General features: G+C 46.2%; 1 protein-coding gene across 1 annotated transcript in view; it reads left to right on the forward strand.

The window, feature by feature from the left end:
• IQCB1 (IQ motif containing B1) overlaps positions 1–25,595 on the forward strand; it is a 786,328-nt gene that overhangs the window by 573,124 nt on the left and 187,609 nt on the right. The window contains exon 9 of the mRNA XM_069616694.1: positions 2,459–2,568. Within this exon, the coding sequence (XP_069472795.1) occupies positions 2,459–2,568 (110 nt within the window). The remainder of the gene's footprint in view (positions 1–2,458; positions 2,569–25,595) is intronic.

Below are 25,595 nucleotides of genomic sequence, written 5' to 3' on the forward strand. Positions count from 1 at the left end.
CATTTCCCCCCCTCCATTGCATCAGAGTGAGATACATTGCCCATAATCCATATGCAACTAATTGTCCTCCTCCACATCAATCCAGTTGTCACATCATTGCTCATCCTAAAGGTATGTTTGAGTGCGATACATTGCCAATCCTCAAAAACCATATAAGTGTAATACCTTGCCCACTCTCAGAGTTATAAGTGCGAGATACTGTATGCCCTCTGGACTCCTCCGTGCGCCAAACCCTGGCTGCTTTGATGGGAGGGGTGGCAGTGGCTCAGGGGGAGTGAACTGCAAGGGCAGTACTCAGAGGATACATGAGGGGCAGAGCAAAGTTACTGAAATGGGAAAAGGGTAGGGTAGGAGAGGGACTGCGGGGGGCCGGGGTGCCTACCACTGGTCATCACTTGTGTGGGAGGGGGAGGTGGGAGGGGTAACGGATGCAGGAGGAAAGAGCCCGGTTTTGAGGGCCTTCCTGAAAGCGAGGTGATCTTCTATGTGACAGAGGGTGAGCGGGAGGGAGGTCCAGTAGGTGGGTGCTAGGACAGAGAAAGAGGAGCCTCCTAGTCTGGAGAACTTGACAGGGGGGGGGGACTACCGGAAGGTGTGCTGAACCTGATCTGAGGAGTCGGTTGAAGTGGTAGCATGTAAGTTTGTTTTGGAGGAATTGAGGGCCTTTCTTTTGGATCGCAAGGTGTGTAATGCACATGGCTTTGAAGGTGGTCCGTCAGCTGATGGGCAGCCAGTGGAGTACCCTTAGTGCAGGGGAGATGTGCTCTCTAGGGGAGAGTGTGTGGAGGAGCCTTGCTGCAGAGTTTTGGATCCGTTGAAGCTTTGAGTTGAAAGGCAGGAGCACCTAGATAGAGGGAATTGGAGTAGTCTAGGCGAGAGAGAATGATGGCCATGATTGCAGAGTTTCTGTGGGGGTATGAACTGTAAGAAAAGATCCTCTTGAGAATGCGGAGGTGGAAGTTGCATGATCTGAAGATGGCATTGATGTGGCAAGAGAGGGTCTGGTCAGAGTTAATGGTGCATGGCTGAGGATGATGCAACGGGTGGGGTTCCTACTATATTTCTATATGGCAATCTACTATATTCCATGTCCCAACCGGGTGAGATCGAGCAGTGAGAATCACGGCTCTCAAGAGATACGGGTCAGCCAGAGCCCTTTCGGCATGAGCATGTGGCCCATCTGGGTTCAGGACATACCAATAAAACAGAAAATGAGCCTGTGCTGTCAAATAGTATGTTTCCAAATCGGGAAGTGCCAGCCCACCCAATCCAGTAGTGCTACTCATTTCTCCCAGCTGACCCGAGGTTGCTTACCCGCCCATATAAATCTTGATCTAAAGGTTTTCATTTCTAAGAAAAACGACTTTGGAACCACTAGAGGAACATTAAGGAAAACATACAGGAGCCGAGGCAGCAACACCATCTTGACCAGAGATATTCTTCCATATAACGAAAGTGGCAGTGACATCCACCGTACACCGTGCGCAGTCCAGAACTTTGCTATAGTTCTCCCCCCAAAGAAGTTCTGCCGTTCTTGCCAGCTCTACTCCCAGATACGGCGTGTTTGTCATGTGCCATTGAAACCATTAAAAATCTTCTTTGTAAAGCACTTTGGCAATCTTCTTGTCTTCATATATTTTATATGTTGAATTACAGTTATGTATATTCCTGTCAAATAAAGAAACCGTGCGATTGCCCGTTGCTCTGTGAATTTTCTCTGTAGTTTTGCTTTTATTTATTTGTTAAGTTAGTACAACATGTTCTCTATCAGTGAAAACAAAGAAAGAACTGCTTGGTGAAATGCTACAAATGTTAACATGAACACTGTAATAAGTGGGACATTTCGGGTGAGTGACTAGCCAAAAAGAGGTTGGTACACTTCGTTGTCCCCACCAAAAGTACATTATGTTCGTGTTTAAAAAAAAAAAAAAAGAAAAGAAAAAGCCCACTAGCTTTCAAGACCAAATGGGTTCCTTCCTCGTGCAGTTTGATGAATCGTGGTAAGAGGATGCTGGCCTCCAAGCTTTCAGTGGGTCACAGGGGATGTCATGCTTACAAGCGATTAAAAATGAAAGGCGCCGACCTATGGAAAATGTACATTATTGCAAAAGACCCTACTCCATCAGAGACATGCCAATGGGAAATGAAGTTTGCAATTGAGTCAGCTGTTTACATGTAATTGTAGATTTCATTTCCTGAGCACTTAGTGGGTTATGCATATTTTATCTGACAATTCAAGTGGGATTATGAAACGGAGCAAACTAATCAACGGTCAAACCTGTTATTTTAAATGCAGCTGATCAAACATTCTGAAATGTATTTCTTCTGGGCAAACTAAGAAACTGACGCATTACAATGTAGACATCAATGTGTGGTCTGAGTTAGCATGACTAGTTAGTCACTGTAAAGTACATAAATGGGGTTCTTTTCGCGTGTAACTGCTTGTTCTTTATTGTAGAAGTTGCACCATGCAGCATGTTTAATCCAAGCAGTTTGGAAAGGCTTCCGCATGAGGAAGCGACTCAAGAACCTTCCGAAGGCTGTGACTTCTTTACAGAAAACATTCAGGTAAAGGAGCCTTTTTTGTTTAGAACAGGATCGTCGAAGTTCCAATGTGGGCACAAATTGGCCCGATATGTTAAAACATCGTCTTGATTTTCATGCTAAAGGTGAGGTATGTGGTGGATTTTTTAGTTCATTTGTAATCCGATTTTATAAATGTACTCCACGACGAGAAGGTTTCCTCAACTGAAATGTATCTAGTAGCTGCAGCTTCTTTGACATCAAACAATTATTTAGGGCCACAACATGTGGCCACCATGCTTCTATCTTTGGACACTCCACTCGGTCATCATTGAGCCTATTTCTCGGATGCTTCTGCTTAGCCCGACAGGCTTATGTCCGTGGTGTTTTCTTCTGATTTTTGCTAACTCCATTGGCTTCTTCTTATATACACTGCATTGACAGCGAGGAAATTCGATGTACCCGATGACTTCAATTGTCAGGTATTTGTGTTTATTTGATAGAAGTGCAGGAATGTTCTATTAAGTGCAGGGATGATGTTCTCTTTCATAGAACACCAGACTGCAGTGAATCCACAGTTTCAGCTTCTATTTATACAGTGCACGTTCTTGTGTTATATGTACAGCGCGAGTTGATAAGTCTGTGTGGCAATTGTTTTTAATTTTGGTACGCTGGTGTGCACTGGATAAGATAGTCGACCTGTCAGCTAAACAAGGAAGGGCTTCCTAAAAATTCCAAGAGAAATTAGAGGATGTAAGGAACTAATACCACACAGTGTGGAATGTTTTATGTTATGTTAAATGTTCATCTTGGCGCTGAGCAGAGGCGGATGGCCCAGACCAACAGATCAAGGAGAACCTCAGATGAGATGGGCCTTCAGGGCCCACCTGAAGGCCAGATGGTTGGTGGTCGCACACAGTGCCCAGGGCAGTTGGTTCCATGCACTGGCGGCAGCCACAGAGAAGGCACGGCCGCCGGTCCTGGTCCGTCTAAAGCGGGGGACAGAAAGTAATAAGGCAGCCTGGGACCAGAGGGGGAGAGCAGGAACATAGTCGACACATTTCTCTTGAAGGTATTCAGCTCCTAGCCTGTAAAAGGCACGATGCACCAGGCACATGGATTTGAACAATGTTCGTTTTTCAATTGGAAGCCAGTGAAGTTGTTTCAAAAGCGGTGACATATGCGTACGTGCCGGGAGGGGCCGGAAAAATTGGTCTGGCCGCCGCATTCTGAATCATTTGCACTTTGATTAATCAGGTAGCGTGTTTGGCCAAGGTATAGTGAATTGCAGTAGTCAGCGGTGCTAAGAACCAATGCTGCTACCACCGGGACATGAAAGTGACCAGGAATGAAGGGAAGGACCTTCTGTAGGGTGCGCAACTTAAAGTGACTGGATTTGCAGACTGCACCCACCTGCTCGGTCATGGTCAGTGAGGATGGAAAATGGACCTGAGGAGTGGAACGTGATGTACCAGTGTAGTAGTAATTTTATAAATTGTATATTCATCTGTTACCATCCAAGGTGTCCATCCAGGCCCACATAGAGCACTTAAGAAGGACATTTGGACATATCGCTCTCGTTTCCACTGGAAATGATTGTCTCTATGAAAAAAGAGTAAGCTATATCCCTTTACAAATGGCCCCATTGATCAGGCATTGAAATACAGATATGCAGTACCACCCATCATGGTGGCAGCCACCCCAATGCTGGCAACGATCAGAAAAGTAGACCATGACTCCTCCATTTCTGAATCGCAATCCTGCATTCCTAGGTTCGTTCACAAATGTAAAGAAACATTTTTTGGAAACAGTGCATAGACATTTTAGCTAGCAAAATATGCACCATCACGCTTTTTTAAAATGTAACCATTTCAGGAAATGAACAGTAATCGAATGACACGTGTAGCAGTACTAAATAATGCAACAAAAAGAAAGAACCGATCTTGCCTACTATGGTGATTCTGAAGTCCGTGCAATGCTGTAACACAGGGGTGCTCATTATATGGCTTGCAGGCCACTGGCAGCCTTTCAAACTATTTGCTTTGCTTCTTTTCCTCACCTTTTCTCTGCCGTAAAACCAGGCAGGGCAACAATGAAACTGATAAGGGCCATTCTTGTTGTGAGTGTAGGGCATCTCTGATGAACATTTGAAATGTTTTTTTCCATCCACTTCGACTGACACAATCATGCCTTTTAACAAAGGAGCAGCTAACAAGAAAAACATATAAATGTATATCCTATGAGAGAGGAAGATAAGTAATGAACCAAAAGGGTATTGACAAAGCCATATGGTTTGGGTTTTGATCTTTTACAACGATGCCTGGAAATGCAGTGGACTATATCTCTATCCTGATGCTATACCGCACCAAAAGAAAATCCAAGTGCCATACTCTAAAAAGCATACCTCAGTATAACTTTTATAGTATATTGGTCCAAAAAAGGAAAGAGATGAGGCACGTCCTACAGGCCCTTAAAAAGCACTTGAATGATATATCTAAAACTGAAGCGAAACAAGTAAAGGCCAACTACAAATCATGGTGCATCCACCATAGAAGCGTCTTGCTCCAACAAGACACAGAAGCTATGCTCAAATCTTTGGCTAATAAATCTGCAGCGGAGACACAGTCTTTGATCAGATCACTAAATAAGACCCAACATTTATGAGTCAAATTGGATTGCCTTTTTTGGTATGCTTTTTAACAACTTGCCTTTGCAGAGAAAGATACTCCTGTTGTGACATCAGCCACCTGGAATATGACATATGATATTGATGATCTTATCGCTGTGATCAAAAGATTGAGCCCTTCTCGAGCCGCGGGACGGGATGGGGTATCCAACCACATGCTAAAACAAAACCCAGAGCAACGGGCTAACATGTTAGATCTGGTGTTCCAAAATGTCCTTACTTCTAAATCTGTGCCACCATCCTGGAAAACTGCACACATTATCCCATTATTCAAAAGTGGCACCGGTTCTGACCCTCACAACTACAAGTTGATTGGCCTATAGGATCTGCCAGGAAAAATCTACGCAACTTTACTTTTAAAAAAGATTGACAGCATGGTCACAGTCACATGGTCTAGACGACAAGTTCCAGGCGGGTTCCGTCAAGGGGCTGGGGACCTCCCCTCCAGCCTTTTTGCTTGACCTACTTAAAGCACAGACATTAAGCCAGAATCAGACACTCAATCTGGCTTTCGTCGACTTTTCCAAGGCCTTTGACAACCTGAACCGAGATCTCCTCTGGAAGAAGCTAGCAGAAAGGAACTGTCTGGATGACTTATTGGAGCAGACTCTACACTAACACAACTATAGGAGTCTGCCTCACTGCCACCGGGACGTTAAGCACAGAAATTCCAACTAAACGAGGTGTTAAACAAGGATGCTCCTTGGCACCCGCGCTCTATAATCTGTACATAGCTGATTTGGGAGAGTTTATGGAGCAAACCATACATTTTCCTCCCAAGCTTGGAAAAATGAAAGTTACACATCTATTGTACACCGATGATTTGGTACTCCTTCATTATACTGAAGTGAATTTACAAAGGCTGCTGCACAGACTGCAGGAGTATACGGAGCAAAACAACTTAGAAATTAACATACTGAAAACGAAGATCTTAACTTTGAAGTCGAGATCCACTTTTCTGAAATCCTAAAAAAGAAGCCAGATGCACTGGCTAGCCAGTCACTAACCCTAAAACGCAAATACTGCAGGTACTCGCTTAAACCAATTCTGGATTTCTTTACAGCTAAGGTCGTTCCAGCCTTAACCTATGGTGCTGACATTCTTCTGAATCTACCTCTTAAAGTCTGCTCACTTCTAGAAGGGCTTTTTTGGAAAAAAAAGTCCTTGGCCTCCCATGCTCAATTCTCATACAAGTAGTAAGAAAGGAATTAGGGCTAAATTTATTGAAAAGAACATGGAAAACCCTCAGCTTTTTTGGGAAATGCAGAAGTTCAAACCTGCCGTTCATGATCTAGGTGATCAACCAAGAACTAGTAAATGGTCATAACAAAACGGCGAGTATTGCAATACGCTCCTATTGGATACATAGAGTTCTTTGGAAGAGCTACTGACAAACCCTGGAAAAGTGAAGAAGAAACTTCGAGAACAAGCCTGGATAAGTACAATAGATGAGGTAACTAAATTGAAGCATCATAAACATCTAGCAGCGGAGTCGAGAAAGCAGGGAAAAATCTAACCGTATCTAAAGAAATGCCCAGATGCAAAGATACGAACAACATTTATAAGGATTCGATTCAACCTCTGCAGTTCCAAGGAAATCCAGGCTGTCCGGTCTAAAGCAGTAGTCTGTGATAATGGTTGCAGATTTTGCAAAATTAAGGAGTTGAAAGAAGCTCTCTCCCATCTATTTACCACTTGCCCTGCTTTCAGTTCAGAAAGGACATTGTATGTTGGACACTTTTTGGCCAAATTTCGGGCAATGACGGCAGAAGCATGGTGGACATTTTTACTGAGTGGAACACAGACCTCTATGATAATTACAATGGCAAGACTTTATAAGAATGTTTTGGAGAAGCCGATGCAGACAATGTCCATCTAACCATCAAAGGCCTGAACTTATGGAACTAAGCTCTCTGACGAATAGCTAAAAGTTTAATTTAAACTAAAATTTCTAATAAAGAAAACAAATGTAATTTTTAAAAATCTTTGTGTTGGCAGCTAGGTAGAACTTTTTATTTTAAAGGCACTGCACTGCATGTGGAGGTGCTGATATCATATGCATGCACAACCTTAAATGCCCCAGTAATGCCATCCATTGCTAGTTAATGTCTCATATGCATCATTTAGCCACCAAATGTAATGTGCGGACTCGTGTCTAGTTGCTGTCATCATAGGACAGCCTCAAACTCCAGTCATATAGCAACTAATGTCTTAGGCATGGTATAGCCACCAAATGTAAGGTGCAGCCCTAAACATTTCAAACTGCTCCAATCACATGTCAAAAGTCACAGTAATACTATCAAATTCCAGTTCATGTCCCAGATGCATGGTATAATAATTTGTGTTTTTACATAGCATGCCATACCTCCTGCTTCTAAGTGCTGTAAACATACATGTAATTAGTACCACATTTTATGGTTCACAATTTATCAATCTCGAAAGGTCAAAGTGCTAAATCAGGCCTGCCGCAGGGTTGAAACAGGCAGGTTGGACCCATGTAAGAGGCCCACATTTCTTTCTGAGCCATGCACCCAGACAGCTGAGCTAGTTAGCACGCGTAAGGTACGGTGCAGCCTCACAGGTACATGTTAGGCCAAGTGAAGCATCAAATGCCAAAGTTCATTCCTCATATGCATGGCATTTGCCAATTTGCCTTTAAAAATGGCACGGCTGCCGCGCCTTCAAAAACGGCACGGCTGCCGCCGGAGTTGCATTTCTCCGGCACCCGTAAATGGGCAAGAACCTGCTCATGCCGAGTTAGTCAGACCCGGTACTTGCCCATTTTCGGGTGCCGGAATCAAGGGCCTCCTCATCCCCATTCTGCCCCGTAGGGCTGAATGGGGATTGGGACGTCGGATGACCCGGCACAACTCTGCATGTGCCGGTGCATCCGACGTGCTCTGCTTGCGGGTGCCGTTACACCCGCCAGGAAAAACCTGGCAGGTGAAACGGTTCCCGCGAGGAGAGCCCGTAGTATGGTGGTCCGGGAAATACGGTACCGGCATGCTTACCGGTACTGTACTTCCCAAACCGCCATGCTCATAATGAGGGCCAATGTCTTGGTAAAGTTGTTCAAGTCCTGCAAATATATATATTTTCTTTATTTTAAACAACCTTACTTTTTCGGTCATTGTTGCTGGCTGAAAGTGATTTATAATTTGCCACACAACTTCTTTTTCACAGTTATTCATTGCGCAAGAACCCCAAACCTCCCTACAAATTGAAATTAGAATCCTTTCATGTATTTCTAATACTACTTGCAAGTCTGCTTTAAAAGGCACCATTTGACACAAATGTAAACTAACATTTCTTAGCTATAACTGCAAGATATGGAACATCCACTTTCATTACAATGGAGATATTGGTGTTTTTGGGAGGCTCAGAGTTTTTAACAGTGGCCAATAAATGGGAGTGTTACTGTTCGTCTAAAGCTCTGACCACCCGAATTTTGGGAGGTTTAGTCGCACATACTTTTAAAACGATCCTAGAGATTTGTCCGGGGGAGTTGTGTTCACCAAGTGTTAGTAAATGAGGGCCCTGAGTGAGAGATCTTGCACTGGAAAGTATTAACCCTTCTTGGATGAGTGAGTGCGTTAGTGGGGCAAAGGTGCTGGAGGGGGTGATGGAGACTTTCGAGGCAATGTTGGGGTGGGGGGCTTGGTTTACATCCTGACAAGACCCACAGCATGCCAGGAGTCACTTTTGGAAGAGTTCACCTACCGCTAGGGGCCACTAATCATTACAGGCCCTGGATAAAGACCAAACTGAACATTGTAGCCCCCTAGAAAATGTTTGAGAGTACTCCTTGTGGTGAATCAGAAGAAGGGCATGGCCTCTCAGATGGCATGGTGTACGATATTGTATTAACGTAAGACTATAAGGCCTAACTTTCCCTATCTCTATGGCTGGTCCCTACCTCTGTTACTAAATAAGGTGCTCGTTTGTCAGTCGTGAGTGTCCCAAAGAAATAAGTCAGCAGTCCAAAAACGATCCTAACTGACTTTACCACTTATGAAAAACTAATTTACGTCCAAAGAATGACTCTCTTCTCCTGAGGGGTACCTCTAGTACCAGTCTTTAATATCGAATCCGCAAATAGTCTCTTGTGACTTCTCTGGTCAGTCTCTTAAGTTCTTCAATTGTGTTATTGAGTTGTCCTTGGTCTCCGGAGCTCCCTTTTCGGGTTTCTTTCTTAGCTCTGCATACTGGGCCTTGGGCCTCAGTGCCTTCTTGACAAATAATCTTACATTACTATTCTTGCTGTCTTGGGTAATAACAGTTCCAATTATCTTGGTCAATTTAACTTTGTATTTGGCTCAATTGCCTACTTCCTCTGAACTCTGGTTCATCTCTTCCTTTCTCTTTATTAGTGCATTGGTCTTGTACAGGATGAGGACTTACTTTCCCTTTTTCCCACCGTATTGTCATGAATTTACTTTCTCTCGCATTGTTTCTGCTTTTCAACAATCTGTTGTCTTGATTCACAACCTTTATATTTAATTTGTTTCAAAGTTAACTTTGTTTCAGAACTTGTACTGTGTCAAATTATCTGTGTGGATTAAGGATCTTGTACAGGATGACAAGTTATTTTCACTTTTTCCCAGGATATTTTATGCATTGGCTTTCTCTTACATTGTTAAGCTTTTCAACAATCCTTTCTCTTGATTCACAACTTTTGTAGCTACTTTGTTTCAAAGTTAACTTTGTTTCTTAACTTCTACAGTGACAAGTTAACTCTGTGTTATAACAATGATTCCCTTGAATCCTCCCGGGCTTCCTGTTCTCCCCGTTACCTTAATTCTTGAAGGAGAACGCACTCTGAAGCCTTCTTTCTCGGGAGCTCTGTCTCTCTGCTCTTGTGCCACCTGCGCCTTCTCTGCTCTGGCGTCCATCTCCTCTTGTTCTTCCATCTTGTTACTGCGTTGTAGTGTTCGGCTGCTTGCCGGTGTAAACTGTGACCTTGTCCTGCCGGTGGTATCAGTGAGGTTGTGCAGCACAGCTGTCCAACACGTGCTTCTCTCCGAGGTCTAGCCACCACCTCTTCTTGGGCTTCTGCCTTGTCGGGTTCTCATGCGGCGGGGCCGCCGCTAGTCTGGCGGCCTGTTATGCAGTTTCCAGCGAGTTTGAAACTCGCACGTTTCCCTGGTTCCCTTAGTCTCCAGGTGCTACGTAGGTTGGGGCCTCCCCAGTCTAAGTCTGCCAGTGTCTCTCTCTTGGTTCTATTCTCCCCTTCGTTTCCTTGGATGCACACTCACTTCCTCGCCCCAGTGAATGGGGCCTTCTGAATTAAAGAAACATGATCCTTTTACATTAAATAACGATATCCATACCAAGGGGTGCAAAAGAAAACAGCGAAGGCACATACTCTTATACGGGGTATAGTACGTGGCAGGAGAGTATACCAGGTCTGTCTAAATGGGCAAAAAGTAAAGTGGGAACAGAAATCCTGTCAAAACACAGGAACAGTGTTTGGACCCAAATGGAAACGTGCAAGGCCCACCAGTGAAATGGATAAGGGTCAAAGATCAATTTCAGTGCAAGAGAACTAAAAGCTACTAACATCAAGTTTGGCAGGCTAGTAAACCAGACTTGATGCACTATATGGTAAGGCCTGGCAGGTTAGTGAACCAGACCTGACAAACAGCGGAAAGGGATTATTTTGTGCCACGGCTTGGGAGGAGGATCCCACCAGAAGATTGTGAGGAACCTTTGTTTATGGGAGAAAGGGAATACAAGCCCAGGAAGAGGTTCTCTACGGGAGATTGAGGAGCTGGGTTTTCTTTGTATTGGTTTGAACATTGAACTATAAACATTCTTTGTAGAGGAACTGTGTTTTTGGGAGTCAGCATCTAGAGTGGAAAAGACCTCCTTCTGAAAGCAAGGAGACATCCAGTTTTCTTTAGTTAGTTGATAAGTGTAAGTGACGAAAATAGGTTTAAAAACAGCACAGTGGCCATTTTACTTTACAGACATCCTGACCAGGTCTTTAATATTTCTGTTGAGGTAGGGCAACCCCTCATAGTAAGTAGGGCAAGATAGGCTTTTCTTTTCCTTTTTCTGGTATTAATAAAAGTCTTTATCAAAATGCCACCACTGTGTCAGCGTCCTACTTCTGCACCCTTGCACTTGTTGAAGGCTTCCGTAAGAGTGGGATCATTTCTCTGGGTGAAGTTCAAGTCAGGTAAGGGAGCAACTTCCTCTATTTCTTCATGGTTTCTCTCTGCAACTGGAAGATCTGCTTTGCAAAACCCTTTTGAACCCTGTTCTGTTTCTTCCTGTTCTGCTACTTCTTGGGGAACTGGGACCAATGCTTTCTCTAAAATACTATGAAACAGTATTTTCCCCTTCTCTCACGGTATCAGAATGTTTCCCCTGAATATGTAAAATTACTTTTAACATCTACCCAGAAATCAGGGTGTTGAGAGGCAGATGAATATGTCATCCATAGGTACTGGCTCTCCCCTGGCCTAGTATCGCACAGATAAGAAACGTTACTAAGGCGACCGTGCCGCCCTTATCCCAGGCAAGTAGAGCAGGAGATGGACACGATCTAAGCGAAAGATGGCAAGAGTAAATGAACCGACAATGAAAGCATGCATTAGACACGAAGCAAATGTTCACTCAACATGAAGAATGCGAACACTAGGTAATATATGCATTTATACATGAAGAATATTAACATGGCATCCATAAAGACATGAGGAATACTGTCATGATGCCTACCTCCAAGGAGCCAAGTCCGACCCAGCAACCCCAGAGGCAGGCATCATTTCCCCCAGGGGAGTGCCAGCGGGCCCAAGCTGGGGCCCTTTGGACGCAGTCCTGGCGCCTTAGGCGCCAGGCTCATGTTGGACCTCTGTCCTGGCGCCTTAAGCGCCAGGCTCATAAAGCTAGACATGTGTTCAAGTGTTTTGATGTGCACTTACCTGATGCAGACCATGCTGCCACATCCAGGCCCTCTTGAGGCCTGAATGGAACTACTTTACCTGTGGGACTACTTTCCACCTGGGTGTGGTCGGGGAAGGATACATACCTGATCGGAGGAAGGATACACACTTGGAACTTCTTCCAAAGCTATTTAAACCACACCCGATCAGCAACTCACGCTTCGCGTTGTTCTGCTCCTCGCAGCTGGACGCTCACCGTGTCAGCTCCTGCATCTGGACCTCAGCCACGCCTGTCAGTATCCTGGGTCACCTGCAAAGGGAGACAAAAGACCTTACCTGCTAAATCAGTACCACGGAGATATCACACCGATGATCCTGAAAAGGAAGACATCATTTTAAAAGCATTTTGCTACGATCGCTGCAGCGCTGCATTTCACTCACCTATCCTGGACGCCACCATCTTCAGCAGCGATCATCCGGATCCACAGCCACTTCCCAGAGCCCAGAGAGAAAAAGACAAGAACAAGGTGAGAGAAGGAAGGGAATAGGAAAAGCTCAGTTTCCTTCTAAGCCTTACCTGTTGGGTCATTCCCATTTCATTTCGGGTCTTGCCGCTTCCAGGCATTTTCCGGACCCCGGCCCCTATGGGGAAAAAAGACAAAGACATTAAATGAGCGAATGCAAAGACTTTACCCGAGCGCTCGTCCAGAACTTACCTGTCATTTACTGGAACTGCACGTTTCACTTCAGGTCGGCGCCATATCTCCGGCATTCCGAACCCCGGCCCCTAAGGGGAAAAAGACAATGAACATTATTATTAAGCTTGGACTTTTGAACTTGCAACAGAACTTTTACAGAGCCTTACCTGAATAGTCAAGCTTACCTGAACTCCCATCAATCCTCAATCCAGTGAAGTAACTGGGTTTCAACACGCCCCTGCATCAGAAGCAGGATGGAGAGCTCATCCTTCCTGACCCTAAGGTGAGACTTCACGGGGAATCGTGGAAGGGTATCGTGGAGGGTTGGAAGAGAGTGGGAGGCTTGCGCATAACTCAGTCAGTAGGTAATACTCCCTTTTCACGCACAGGGGAATATTCCTGCGAGCCGGAGAAGCCAGAGTAGAGGGGCCGTTCCTGTCCATCTTCAGAGTCCTGCGCTTCACCATTGAAGAAGCATCAGCACTCGAAGCCAGACCTGCGCCTCCGTGGGAATCAGGTGAGCGTTACAAATACTCACATGGCTTCCATAAAGACATGACGAATACTAACATAAGCGATGTAAAAGCTGAACGCAACATGAACGATACTTGAACATAGCTCACTAACATAGAAACAAGCTCACTAACATAGAAACGCAAGAGTAACCGGCAGTGTACGGAAGGCATGGTATCAAACAGTAAGACAGACACAATTGATCACAGTTGAAGGGTGTTTATTGAACTTCAATTGTGTTTGAAAAACTCCCATCTAATCCTAATTCTAATTATGGGGGCAAGCTATGACCATCAAATAATAATATTGCAGTCCTAGTGGTGTCTTGTCAAAATAAAAGGGCCTACACTAATAAACCTGTTGCCAATCCTTACTTCTAAATACAAATAGTTTGGAAAACAATGTTATGCAAAAGAAAAGTGTTCAAGAAATGAAATGATATGTCAGAAATTCCAAGATGGCTGCCGACGAGTGAGGACGTGTCCCAGTCCTCCGTCAGGGTCTAGTACTGCAGCGCACCCTCGGGCGCTCATAAGCATCTTCATATGCTCCAACTCTCTTGCACATCCAGGAAAGGTGTCCCCACCACCCTCCGAGGAGGAGAGGGTTCGGCGTGACCCTTAAGAAGGAAGGCGAGAGTGCCGCATTGGAGTTTCAGAGCCACGCCGCAGCCTGTGTCCCCCGAACCATGTGGAGGAGGAGCTTCAGGGATAAGAGTGCCATTCGCTGAGCACCGTGGAGACCCGAAAGACGAGCGGGACGATTAGCCAGCACTGAGAGGTACGTCCGGGGCGGCAGCAGCAACGGGGGGGAAGAGTGAAGCATTGAGCCACAAGGAAAGACTCTGTCCACGGCAAAGTAGGGGTGAGTGTCGGGCCTCATAGCAATGATACGTCAGATTTGTTGCATACACCAGTTGCGGGGCTCTGCAGCCCCCCTCGGGCAAGAGGGTAGGGAAGGAAGCCACAAGTGAGCTATGCGATGCAGGAGTGTGACGGTGGGAGAGGCACCCCCGTCCCCAACACAAATCTGTAAGAAGGGCCCATGGGGCCAATAAGTAAGCGGAGGTAGACATGGGGACCCAGAGAAGGCGGTGGTGAGCCCTAACCCAGGGCGGCTCTGTCTGGCTGAGCAAGAAAATTAGAAAGGCCACCCTCCCCTGAAAGCAACAACAGTGAGAGACCGCAATAGTGTGAGCCCAAAGGACATATATAGTGATCGCAGCGCTCATTGGGCCCCTCATCCTTGAATTGGGCCCAGCACTGCGGAACATCAATCATCAGGCCAGGCAGCCCCTCGGAGGGCACTGCAGGGATGCAAACAGTGCCTATAGAGTGGGGGGAAGGCCCCAAAAAGTATCACAACAGAAGCAAGGCAGAAGAAGACGGGAGTAATATCCCAGATGCCAGGCCCCAAAGCGAAAAGCACGCCGGCCAAACTAAAAGGATCACTTAACTCCTAGGGGGGCCAACTGGAACACTGTTGGAAATAGCCACAGGAGGACATCCAAGGAACGTGCACTAAACAGCAAGCTACAGGAGTACATAAAGCGGGAAGTACTCGATCCATGGCACTAAATAAGGAAGATCTGCAGGAATGCCTTAAGGGGATGGAGGACAGAAGGGTGAACTCTTATTGGGAACAATTGGGGAAACTATAAGACAAACTTCGGAACTCGCTCCAGGGAGTTTGGAAGGTAATCACTGACCTTGGATCTAGAGTGGACACAACGGAACGGGGTCTGACCGAAGTGTCGGGGGGAGGTCAAGGCCAACAGCATTCTATTGGAGCAGGTAGCCAGGGTGACCCACAACTTAGAACTCCAGGTGTAGGACCTGGAAAACTGTTCCTGTAGGTCCAGCATAAGGGTGAAAGGCTTTTGTGAGACTCATTTGGACGCTGACTTGAAGGGCACCATGCAGCAGTGCTTTGGAAGTCTCTTGAAAGACACCCAACGAATGAAGTGAAAATACACACTCCCTCCAGGCAAAGGTGCTGCAATCATTGGTGGACAAATTGGGGAGATATGTCTTTGTGCAAATACAATTGGGACACAAACACTTAACTCTGGGAACTGTATATGCACATAACTTTAATCAGCCCAGTTTCCTCCGTAATGAGCTTCTAAAACTAGAAGAATTTGCTACAGGAGAGATTATATTTACAGGCAATTTCAACTTAGCCTGGGACCCCACCAGGGACCGTAGTTCACACAGTACTCAAGGTAGCAACCCCCCCCACAGACCCCTCCAAAGCTTAAAAGTAGCCTTTGAGAACTTGGCCCTTAGGGATGCATGGTGAGAAGCGAGGGTCGAGGATATAGTAGGTTCACATGCTTTTCACATGTACACCAGACACACTCTAGAATCAACTAGGCCCTGTTGGGGGAGGTTGAGAATATGGACCTGGGGGCAATCTCTTGATCAGATCACGCACCATTGACCATCTCAATACGCAGATGGAAACCACGTAGAGGACTATGGGCATGGGCGTTCTCCAGGGAGAATTTGTCAGATGAAGTGACTCTGGGCACCTTGGGAGACAAAGTAGACTAATATTTTGCTGAAAACGAGAACTGCAGGGTATCATTGGAAGGGGTCTGGGAGGCCTTCAAGGTGGTTCTTCGGGGGAAAATTATAACAATACAGTTTAAAAAAAAAAGACAGAGAGAGGTGGTGGAATGAGATATAGAGGCCCAGATACATGAAACTGTGCATTCCCTTACAATTGACAAGAAGCGGTCCACATATAAGAAACTGAAAGACCTTAATTCACAGCTGCAACTACTGTGCTCTTGTAAAGCGGAGAGGTCCTTACTGTACACCAGACAGCATTACTACGTCAGCGCCAATAAAGCACACAGACTTCTCGCCAGGCAATTAGGGCAAGAAAAGGCAAAGCATACCATAACAGCCGGGAGGATGAGGGACAGAACATTGTCAATGGAAACGGAGAAAAAAACAATGCCTTTGAATCATATTATGCTGCCTTATATAAATCAGATCATCCCAACCAACAAGAAATTAAACGGTACATAAAACGAATTGCGATGCCACAAGTTGCGGATCCAGATGGGGCCGTCCTGGAAAGTGAATTAACTAGTGAGGAGGTGGAGGCTGTGATTAGAGGATTACCGAGAAATAAATCCATGTGCCCTGATGGTTACCCATCGGCCTTTTTCCAAAGGTTCTGAACAAAGTTGAGCCCCATGCTAGCAAGAATCTACAACACGTTCACAAGAAAAGGCAGAGTGACCCCCTCAATGTCAGAGGCTAAAGTTATTGTGCTGAGCAAACCCAATAAGGACCCGACGTTATGCGGATCCTATCACCACATAGTGCTGCTAAACTTGGACGCCAAGATTTATACAGGGGTGCTGGCGGCAGGTTTGGCCCCCCTTTTCCCAGGGCTACTGGGAACAGATCAGGCTGGCTTTGTAAGACGGAGGCACACATGGGACAACACCAGAAGGGTATCCCACCTGAAACAGAAGGTTGAGCGCCGGGGGGTTCCTACAGTGTCAATCGCACTCAACGCCGATAAGGAGTTCGAGTTGAATGGCCATTTTTTATGGAAACACTTACAGACATGGGGGTGGGTCCGAGATTTGTGCAAATGATAAAGGCAGTTTACAATAACCCTACCTTGAGAATCTCTATAAACTTGCGCCTATCAGACTCTATAAAATTATCCCGGGGGACAAGACAGGGGTACCCCTTGTTGCGCCTACTGTATGCTTTATATCTGGAGCCATTCCTCAGATCCATTAGATTAAACCCAGCTATACAGGGAATTCCCTTTGGGGCTGAGGAACACAAAGGGCCTTATCACGAGTTGGGTGGTAGCCCTTAAATGTGGCAGTAACGCTATTACCGGCGCATTTAAGGGTCTGCCCAAACATGGGTCTGACGTGTTTACCCCCAGCTCAGACCTGGGGGTAAACGCACCAGAAAAATTGCCATTTTCGGGTGCAATTAGCGCGTGCTAATTGCACCGAAAATTCCCCATTGGGTCCAGCGGACCCAATGGGGAATGGGGAATTACAGTTACCGCCCAACCCGTAATCTGGCGGTAATACTGCCGGAGGGTTGGGCAGTTACCCAAATACAGTTGGGCGGTATCCCAGTCGAGATACCGCCCAACTCATGATGAGGCAGAAAGTGTCAGCCTTCGCAGATGACATGCTGATGATAGTATCACAGCCAGATACATCAATTCCGGCATTAATACAGGAACTTGCCGATATGGAGAACTTTTCTGGACCAATGGTTAATATGGCCATATCCGAAATCTTAACCTAATGCATACGGTAAACCAGATGATGACAGTGGAGAAGGTCTCTCTGTTTAAAATAGCTACAAACACAATCCCTTACCTAGGAGTGAAATTAACAAAGTCAATCTCGACAATGTATGGGGCAAACTTCCCAAGCATTCTCTCTACAATTAGAACGTATCTAAATAGATGGGCACCACTCTGAATATCCTGGTTAGGTAGGATAGCCTCAATAAAAATTGTGGTTTTCCCCAAATTGTTACACCTCTTCCAATCGCTTCCCGTCAAGATCCCACAAATATTTTTTAAGACTCTGAATAAAATGATCTCAGAGTACATCTGGCAGAGGAAAGCCCAGAGAATAGCGATGGCCACATTGATGGCTCCTAGAAAGAAGGGTTTTTTTGACCTTTCTGAATTTTGCAAACTATTATGCAGCGGCCCAGTTGAGGGTCCTAAGAGAATGGTTCTCTACTAAGGGCACTAAGCCATGGGCTAGAATGGACCAAGCAGTGGCGGGGGTCGCCCTGGTTGGGTTGTAGTAGTTGGATAGGTTGATAGGCCTAAAAATGTAAGATTGAGCCACATACTGACGGTGGTGTACGATATCTCGGACAGGTTGATTAGGAAAGGACCTCTCTGCACGATTCCATCACTGTTCACCCCATTGTTCGGTAACCCTTAATTCTCTCCGGGAAATACCTACACCTCCTTTATAGCTTGGAAAAAAGTTGGATGCGAGCAGGTAGGGGACATGATGACGCAGGCGGAAGTTAGTTCCTTCGAGGAGTCTAAGCAGCAGTTGGGGGTATCAGAAAAACAAAGAATGGAGTTTTACCAATTAAGACATTGGCTAACGCAATCTACCATGAGGTAGACAACCCAGAGAGCTCATGGTATTCGATACATTCATAACAACACACACAGGGGATAAACAATTGGTATCGAACCTACACGCAATTATAAAAGGGGAGGGTCCAGATCAGACTTGGTCATATATGTTGAAATGGCAGAACACATTAGACGAAGATATACCGTTGCAGCAATGGGAATGTCTCTGGGCACAGATCCCCACACTAGGGAGGCATGGTACAAGATGGTAGTTCAGTGGCACTACACCCCGGAAAGGCTACACACCATGTACCCAGGTGTAACTCAGAAATGCTGGAGGGGGTGTTCAGGGAGGGGGGGATTGGAGACATATCTGGTAGGAGTGCCCGGTGGTGCAGAGATTTTGGGGGGAGTTCAAATCGCAGATACAAGATATGGTGCAAGGTCCCCCATCTTACTCAATGAGGGAATGGATGTGCGGCCTCTTCGATCCAGAGTTCCAAATCCCACTAAAACCCCAATGCAAAGCTTATGCTATACTACTGATAGCTGCATGGGCAAGGAAGTGGAAGCAGAAAACACCCCCACCATTGTCGAATGGCTACATAAGGTATGGGATATACTGGCCATGGAGTGGATCACTTACAAAATACAAGGCACGGGAGAAAAATCTCACCGCAAATGGGGGCTGATACTAGACTATATGAAGGGAGATTATATTATACAATGGTGTCCCCAGAAACTGAAAATACTAGACATATTATTACAATACCTGATGCTTATGTGAAGGAAGATCACCACATGACCAGGCCCGAATGTACGTCAGATCATGAAGCAAGGAGGGATTTGCGGGGGGGGGAGCGAATGAGTAAGGGGAAGGTTGGGGGCTTATGGGGTTTAAAGTTGGATGAGAATTGCTATTGCAATTCAATGGTATATCATGCTTATCTTGAAATGCCAATAAAAAGAAGAAAAAAAACGTCAGGGTATTCAAGCCATTGGTTTCCCTTCCCTACGTTCCAGTTTAGCACAGTCTCTGGCTTCTCTAGCACAAGGGTGCAGTTTAAAACTTCAACATCATGGCCTTCTGTGCCAAAGTCTCTTTTTCAGAGGGCCTGATGCAATACGACAAACAACAAAGTTCCTTTCGCCTTAGGATTTCACAGGAACACATTTTCAGGTGATTTTCTGTTCACCCGGGTATCCCGCCGCCAGGCTCAGACCCACCTTCTTAGGATTTCCCACATACAAATTCTCAGGTGATTTTCTGTTTACCCGGGTCCCCCTCTGCCGGACTCAGACCCACTTCAACACAAAGCCTTCTCAGGTGATTTTCGCTTCACCCCGGACACCCCCTGTCGGGCTCAGACCCACTTTAACACAAAGCTTTCAATTGATCTCCCTCTGCCAGACTCGGACCAACTTTATCAACTTTGCTACAAATGTTCTTTACTGTATCAACATCGAAGACTTTCGATTGTGCACAGGGTTTTGCTTGACCCGTTACAGGACCACTTTGATTCACAATTGTCTACAACTCATTCACTTCTCAGCTGGATACCTTACAGAGACCTCCGATTGAGCACCCACGCGGTGCCAGATCCCTCTGTCAAAGGTATCATATCTTTGTTTCAAAGTTCAATCACTCATCAGCAGTTCAACTTTACTTGTGTCTTTTATCAAACATATTTGAAACAATGTTCGTTCCAGCGCTCGCCATACAATGTTGCTGCTTGCAACCTTGGCCTCAACACAGACTGGTCTTGTATCGGTTTCCCCAACTCACCGGCTGTGTTGATTTCACTGATTCTACTTTGTTCTTGGAGCTAAGGACAGTACCACGGCAGCTGGTAATTCTCCACCTTGATTATTGACGCGGGTATCTACGGCACACAATGCAGGATTCTTCAGTCTGTTTTCCTGGTCTTACGCTTTCCAATCTCGAGGGCTCATGAAAGCAACTGTTCTTTGACAAAAAGGTCAAGGGAACCTCCCTCCCTGTAAACCTCTTCTGTTTTGCTGTCTTTCTTATCTCATTCAGCTCCCGTCTCGAAACCGCTGTTTCCTTTGTGTGCTTTGCCTCGCTCAGAGTGTGCTCTCGTGCTCCGCCTTTTATCCATGTGGGGAAGTTTAATGGAAGTCAGGTGTGTGTGATGGTCAGTAATTGACTGACCTCGTCTGACCATTGTTTTGGGACACGTCAGGTATACGGCTAGGGTGCTAGTCTGTTTTCCCTCATAGTGGGCTGTCCATGTGAAAGTGTTTGTGTTGTAAAAAGGAAGGTAGAGTTCCTAAATATCCTACATGTTAGGATGGGTGTTACAGGGAAGGGCATACCACATCTCACCATCCGGTGTCCCACTCCCCGAAAACCCCTCACCCAGGCGATCGTTCCACACTGGCCCACCCCAAGGAACTGGATCCACTTAGATGACAGATCCCCGGTGACTAGTGGGTGAGACACCTTCTAGTTTCTCACATTGTGGGGCAGGTTCACCTCCCTAGCCTCACAGGGGGCTCCCCCTTGGGAAGAAGGAAAGAATTCCCTCATTTCATCCCACTTCGTAGCAACAAAATCTACAGTGCTGATTATACAATTTCACATAGGGCTGTAAGCAACCAACAACTAGGTAGGATAAGAGGAGGTATTACACATCCTGCGCACAATGAACATACACAAAAATGGGGATAAACAAACCCACATCACTTATTCTTCTAAATTAGCAGTTGCCTGAACCACTTGGTACTTTTCCTCACATGAATTCCTGTCGTATATTAGATTTGAGAAAATATAGTGTCACTTATTCCTGGGTCCAGACTTAAAAATTCAGCTTCTCCCTTTTTTTCTCGCAGTCTCAAGATTTTGTCTTGGTGATCACCAAACTCCTGTACAGCCATAATGCTTTATGCTGAAGGTGTAGGCATGCCAGTGGCAAGCGAAGTCATGAAGCACAGCAACCCAAGAGTTCCTATGAATATCCATACCTAGAAGTAGGTCCATTCAGCTGAGTGCATCATCCCAAAATAGTTAATTTCTAACATAGTCCCACAATATGTGGGTAACCGTCCCCAAGCCCGAAATATACCCCCCCAGTTGGGAACATTGTCCAAAAGCCATAGTTTAAACATTTTCAGCGGTGTCCAGTAAAGCCTAAGCTTAGTTATTTGCAGCATCAACTTAAAGTTACGGTAAGTCAGAATCAGGAGACGGACAACTCATTGGCCCTCATTACGACCCTGGCGGAAATCGCGGTGCTAAATGCACCGCGGAGCACGGCGGAAAGCTGCCGATAGCGCCATGGAGGTTGGCGGATTTACCGCCCCATGCCGACCTTGGCGGGGCGGTAAATCCCCATTCCCCATTTTACCCTTCCCCATTCCCATTTTCGCCCCATAGGGTATAATGGGAGTGGGGAAGGCGTTAATTACGCCACCGTAAATTACGGTGGCGTAATTAACATCAAGGTCCCGTAGCGCCATGGATTTCTCCGCCCGGAAAAACCAGGCGGAAAACGTTCCGTGGCGCTACGGGAACTCGTAGTAGGGCGGACGGGTCCGCCGCGAATAACGCTGGCGTAAACCCACTCCGCCAGGGTCGTAATGAGGCCCATTGTGTTAATTCAATGCTACTTTATTAAAGCATCAAAGAAAACCTATGTAGAGATGCACAGAATGCATGTAGTCCCCTTTGGGGGAGTTCACTAGTAGTCCCTACAGCAATTGTTGCATATACTAAAGGAAAAGAAAGGGTGCTCATCAGGATGTTGAAAAGAAAGTCTGACCTCTGGTCCTACCACTAAAAAGAAAACCAAAACCTAACATCCTTAGGGTCCTTTCCCCAAGGATAAAGTGGCATTTGGTTTCTGCCCCCCACTGTAATGTCTTTGTGGTTAATTTGTCCTTTCCTCTAAGACACCATTCAGATCAGGTCATCAGCAAATATCTCTGGGCTTCTTCCCCTCTCACAGTTCAAAAGGGAAAATTAAATGTCTTTAGGGCTCCTTGCCCGATACACAGTTCACAAGAAATCAACAGGAAACGTGTTTAGGGCTCCATGTCTGTAGTACCATTCTCTCTTGGTACCCTCTTGGACATTTTGATCTCATCTGATCAGTCCTGGGATATCGGATGGTATGCGTACTTGGGGAGTTCTCATTCCCTCGGCCCACTCTGGGCCCTTCTGACTCTCACCCCACCCTGGGGCCTTGGGTTGCACACTCCATTGTGGAGTTGAGTCACTCCTCCCCTTTCAGCCTTTATGATGCTTGCCCCACTTTAGGGTTTCTGGTGGCACTCCCCCTTGTGGGGCTGACTTTCTCTTGACCCACTCTTCGCCCTCCCGATTCTCACCTTTCCCTGGGGTCTCAGGTGGCACCCCCCCTCGTGGGTTTGCCTTTCTCTCTGCCCTTCTGATTCTCAGTCTGCCCTGGGGTCTTGGGTGGCACTCCCACTCGTGTGGTTGCCTTTCTCTCTGCCCACCCTTGGCCCTTCTGATTCTCACCCTGCCCTGAGGTCTTGGGTGGCACTGCCCGTCATGGGACTGCTTTTCTTTCAGCTCTTCTTATTCGGACCCACCCCTTGGGTCTCGTGTGGCTGTTCTTCCCTCTTCCTGGCTCAAAGGTACAACCGCGTCCTTGTCTCCTTTTCCGATGCTCTTGCCGGTAGGCATTAGTTTATTTTTGTTTATTTGTAGAGCGCACCAAGCCCTGGGGCATCTGGGTGCTTCTCTTACATAGTTACAGAGCCAAGTATGATAGTTAATTTCAGATCCTTGCTGTTCATGGCCTGTAAGAATGTAATTGTATTTTCCCTTGTTCCCTCCCTTGCCTTGAAGCGCTTTGAAACACATTGTGTATAGGCGCTATATAAATATACTATCATATCATATCGGTAGTTCACCTAGCCGGTGACCAGAACACGGCGGCGGACGCTCTGAGTAGGCAGAGCAGTCTCCCACGAGTGGGAACTAGCTCAGGAAGTCCTTCAAGAGATCTTCACCCTTTGGGGAACCCCTCAGGTGGATCTGTTTGTGACGGGTGTCAACCGGAAGTGCGAACAGTATTACTCCAGTGAATTTCCCCCAAGAGGAGCTCTAGGAGATGCATTCGTGGTGGACTGGGATTTTCCACTCCTGTATGCGTTTCCTCCAGTCCCCGTCATTCCTCATGTGATCAGGAGGTTGAGAAAGTTCAGGAAATCCATGATCCATGGTACCCGGACTTTCTGGACTTGTCCATCTGCCCTCCAATATGTCTTCCACAAAGAAAGAATCTTCTCTCGCAAGAGGAAGGTGAGGTTTTCCATCCAGAGGTCAAGACACTCTGAGATACAAGGATTGGGACCTCCCGGATGACGTAATGGAGATTTTGCTTTCGGCCAGAAGGCCAGCAACTAAATCTTTGGACCGTTGCCGTTGGAATAAGTTCAGCAACTGGTCCAAAGATCAGAATGTGGATCCATTTCTATGTGAAACACCTTTGCCATTCCTAATTGTCCCGATTTTAAATGTGCATGTGCCATCTGTAGGACAATACAATCCTTCTGTGTCTCGTAGGAACCACTATCTGAGTTCTAGACACTCCTTCTGGTTTAGTGTCCCCTCGGGACTAGAAGCCTTGTTTAAGGAAAAAAGGGCCCTCTTGTGACCTTCCTTCATCTTCGGGGATCGCCTTTAAAAATGCCTCTGAGAGGATTATTTCATTCCGCTGGGCGAAAGCCAGATCTGGGACGACCTCTGTCTCTTCCCCAATTGCTTTATTCATTGCTGGGGTTGTCTCCTCTGGTAAAGTTTTATCAGCATCGCCAAAAACCCTAGTGCCTCTTTCTGTTAGTTCTTGTTCCGGAACTTCTAAGGGCTTGGGATAGAGTGCACACACTGATAGTCAGGGTAATTTTCTTTCACCAGTCTTCACATAATAGGTTTGTTTCTCACGATTGTGAAGCAATATTTTCATATCGCCCTGATAGTCTGGGTCTATAACCCCTGCCATTACATCAAGGTCATAACTCCATGGTAGGCCTGTAAACCAGTAGAGACTGGTTGGTTCTGTAGGGCCGCAGAAGGAGGAGACCGACACACGGGTGCATGCTGGTTGGCATAAACATTTATTGATAAAAAATAAATAGAAAGCCTAACTCTCCTAACTCTAAGAGGGGTTTCCCTACCTCAACTAAGGAACTAATGATTCGCTCAGAATGTCCAAGTAAATAAAGAGTCCACCGTCATGTGTCAAAATGGCTACTTCTGTCCCTTACTCTTGCAACTAAACTAAAGTGGGTCTTCTTGGTTCAGAAGAATTGCTCCCTTCTTCGGGACGACAGATTACAGTTCCAATTAGCAGGTGGGAACTTTACTTGAGAGAATGACTCCCTTTTTCAGGTTTCAGTATATCTCCAAAATATAAAACAAAGATCCAGGTTCTTGTGCTGTAAAGTTCTCGGTTCCAATTCAAAAGTTACAGTTCCAATTCAAACATCAACATTCGCTATTGGGTTCTTGGTGAATGTCACCCTTCCCTAGGTATCTTGCGCTCAGTAGTTTCACAGTGCCAGTGGAATGGCTCCCTTCCCCGGGCCTCCTTTGGCTTTGCTTCACGGTACAGAATACTGGGGGGTATGGCTTCCTTCCCCTGATCTCTCTTGGTTTAGAGCTTCAGCACAGAAGGGGAATGTCTCCCTTCCACAGGCCCTTCTCAGGTATCTTTATCACACAGTTCAGAGTACCAAAGGGTATATCCCACTTCTCCTGGCTTGAACCAACCTGGCTCACTAACCTGCCAAGTATGGTCTTATTGTTAGGAGCTGGTCCCATAACTATGTTGGTATACCTGGTTTACCTCCTTGTCAGGTACTGCGACGAGGAAGAGTGGTTATGATGCTCTCCCTATGAGGGTACGGGTCCCAGACCTGTTTTGTCAGACCTGGGGTAACCTCTGACCAGGTACTGCGATGAGGAAGAGTAGTGATGATGCTTTTCCTATGAGGATGGAGGTCCCAGACCCATCCTTCCTGGTTCTCAGGCTCTTGTAAAACCCCACCAAGCATCCCAGGAAACCTGGGCATCTGTTGGGGACTTGCTGACGCTTTCCCGGTGGTGTGCGGCTTGTTTGGGTCTCGGTTTGTGTCCTTCTAGGCTTCACTCGGTTTCAGCGTGTGGTTCCCATGTTCACACCCGCCAGCAAC

This window comes from Ambystoma mexicanum, chromosome 9 (assembly GCF_040938575.1).
Source record: "Ambystoma mexicanum isolate Mex_15411 chromosome 9, UKY_AmexF1_1, whole genome shotgun sequence".
Taxonomy (NCBI): domain Eukaryota; kingdom Metazoa; phylum Chordata; class Amphibia; order Caudata; family Ambystomatidae; genus Ambystoma; species Ambystoma mexicanum.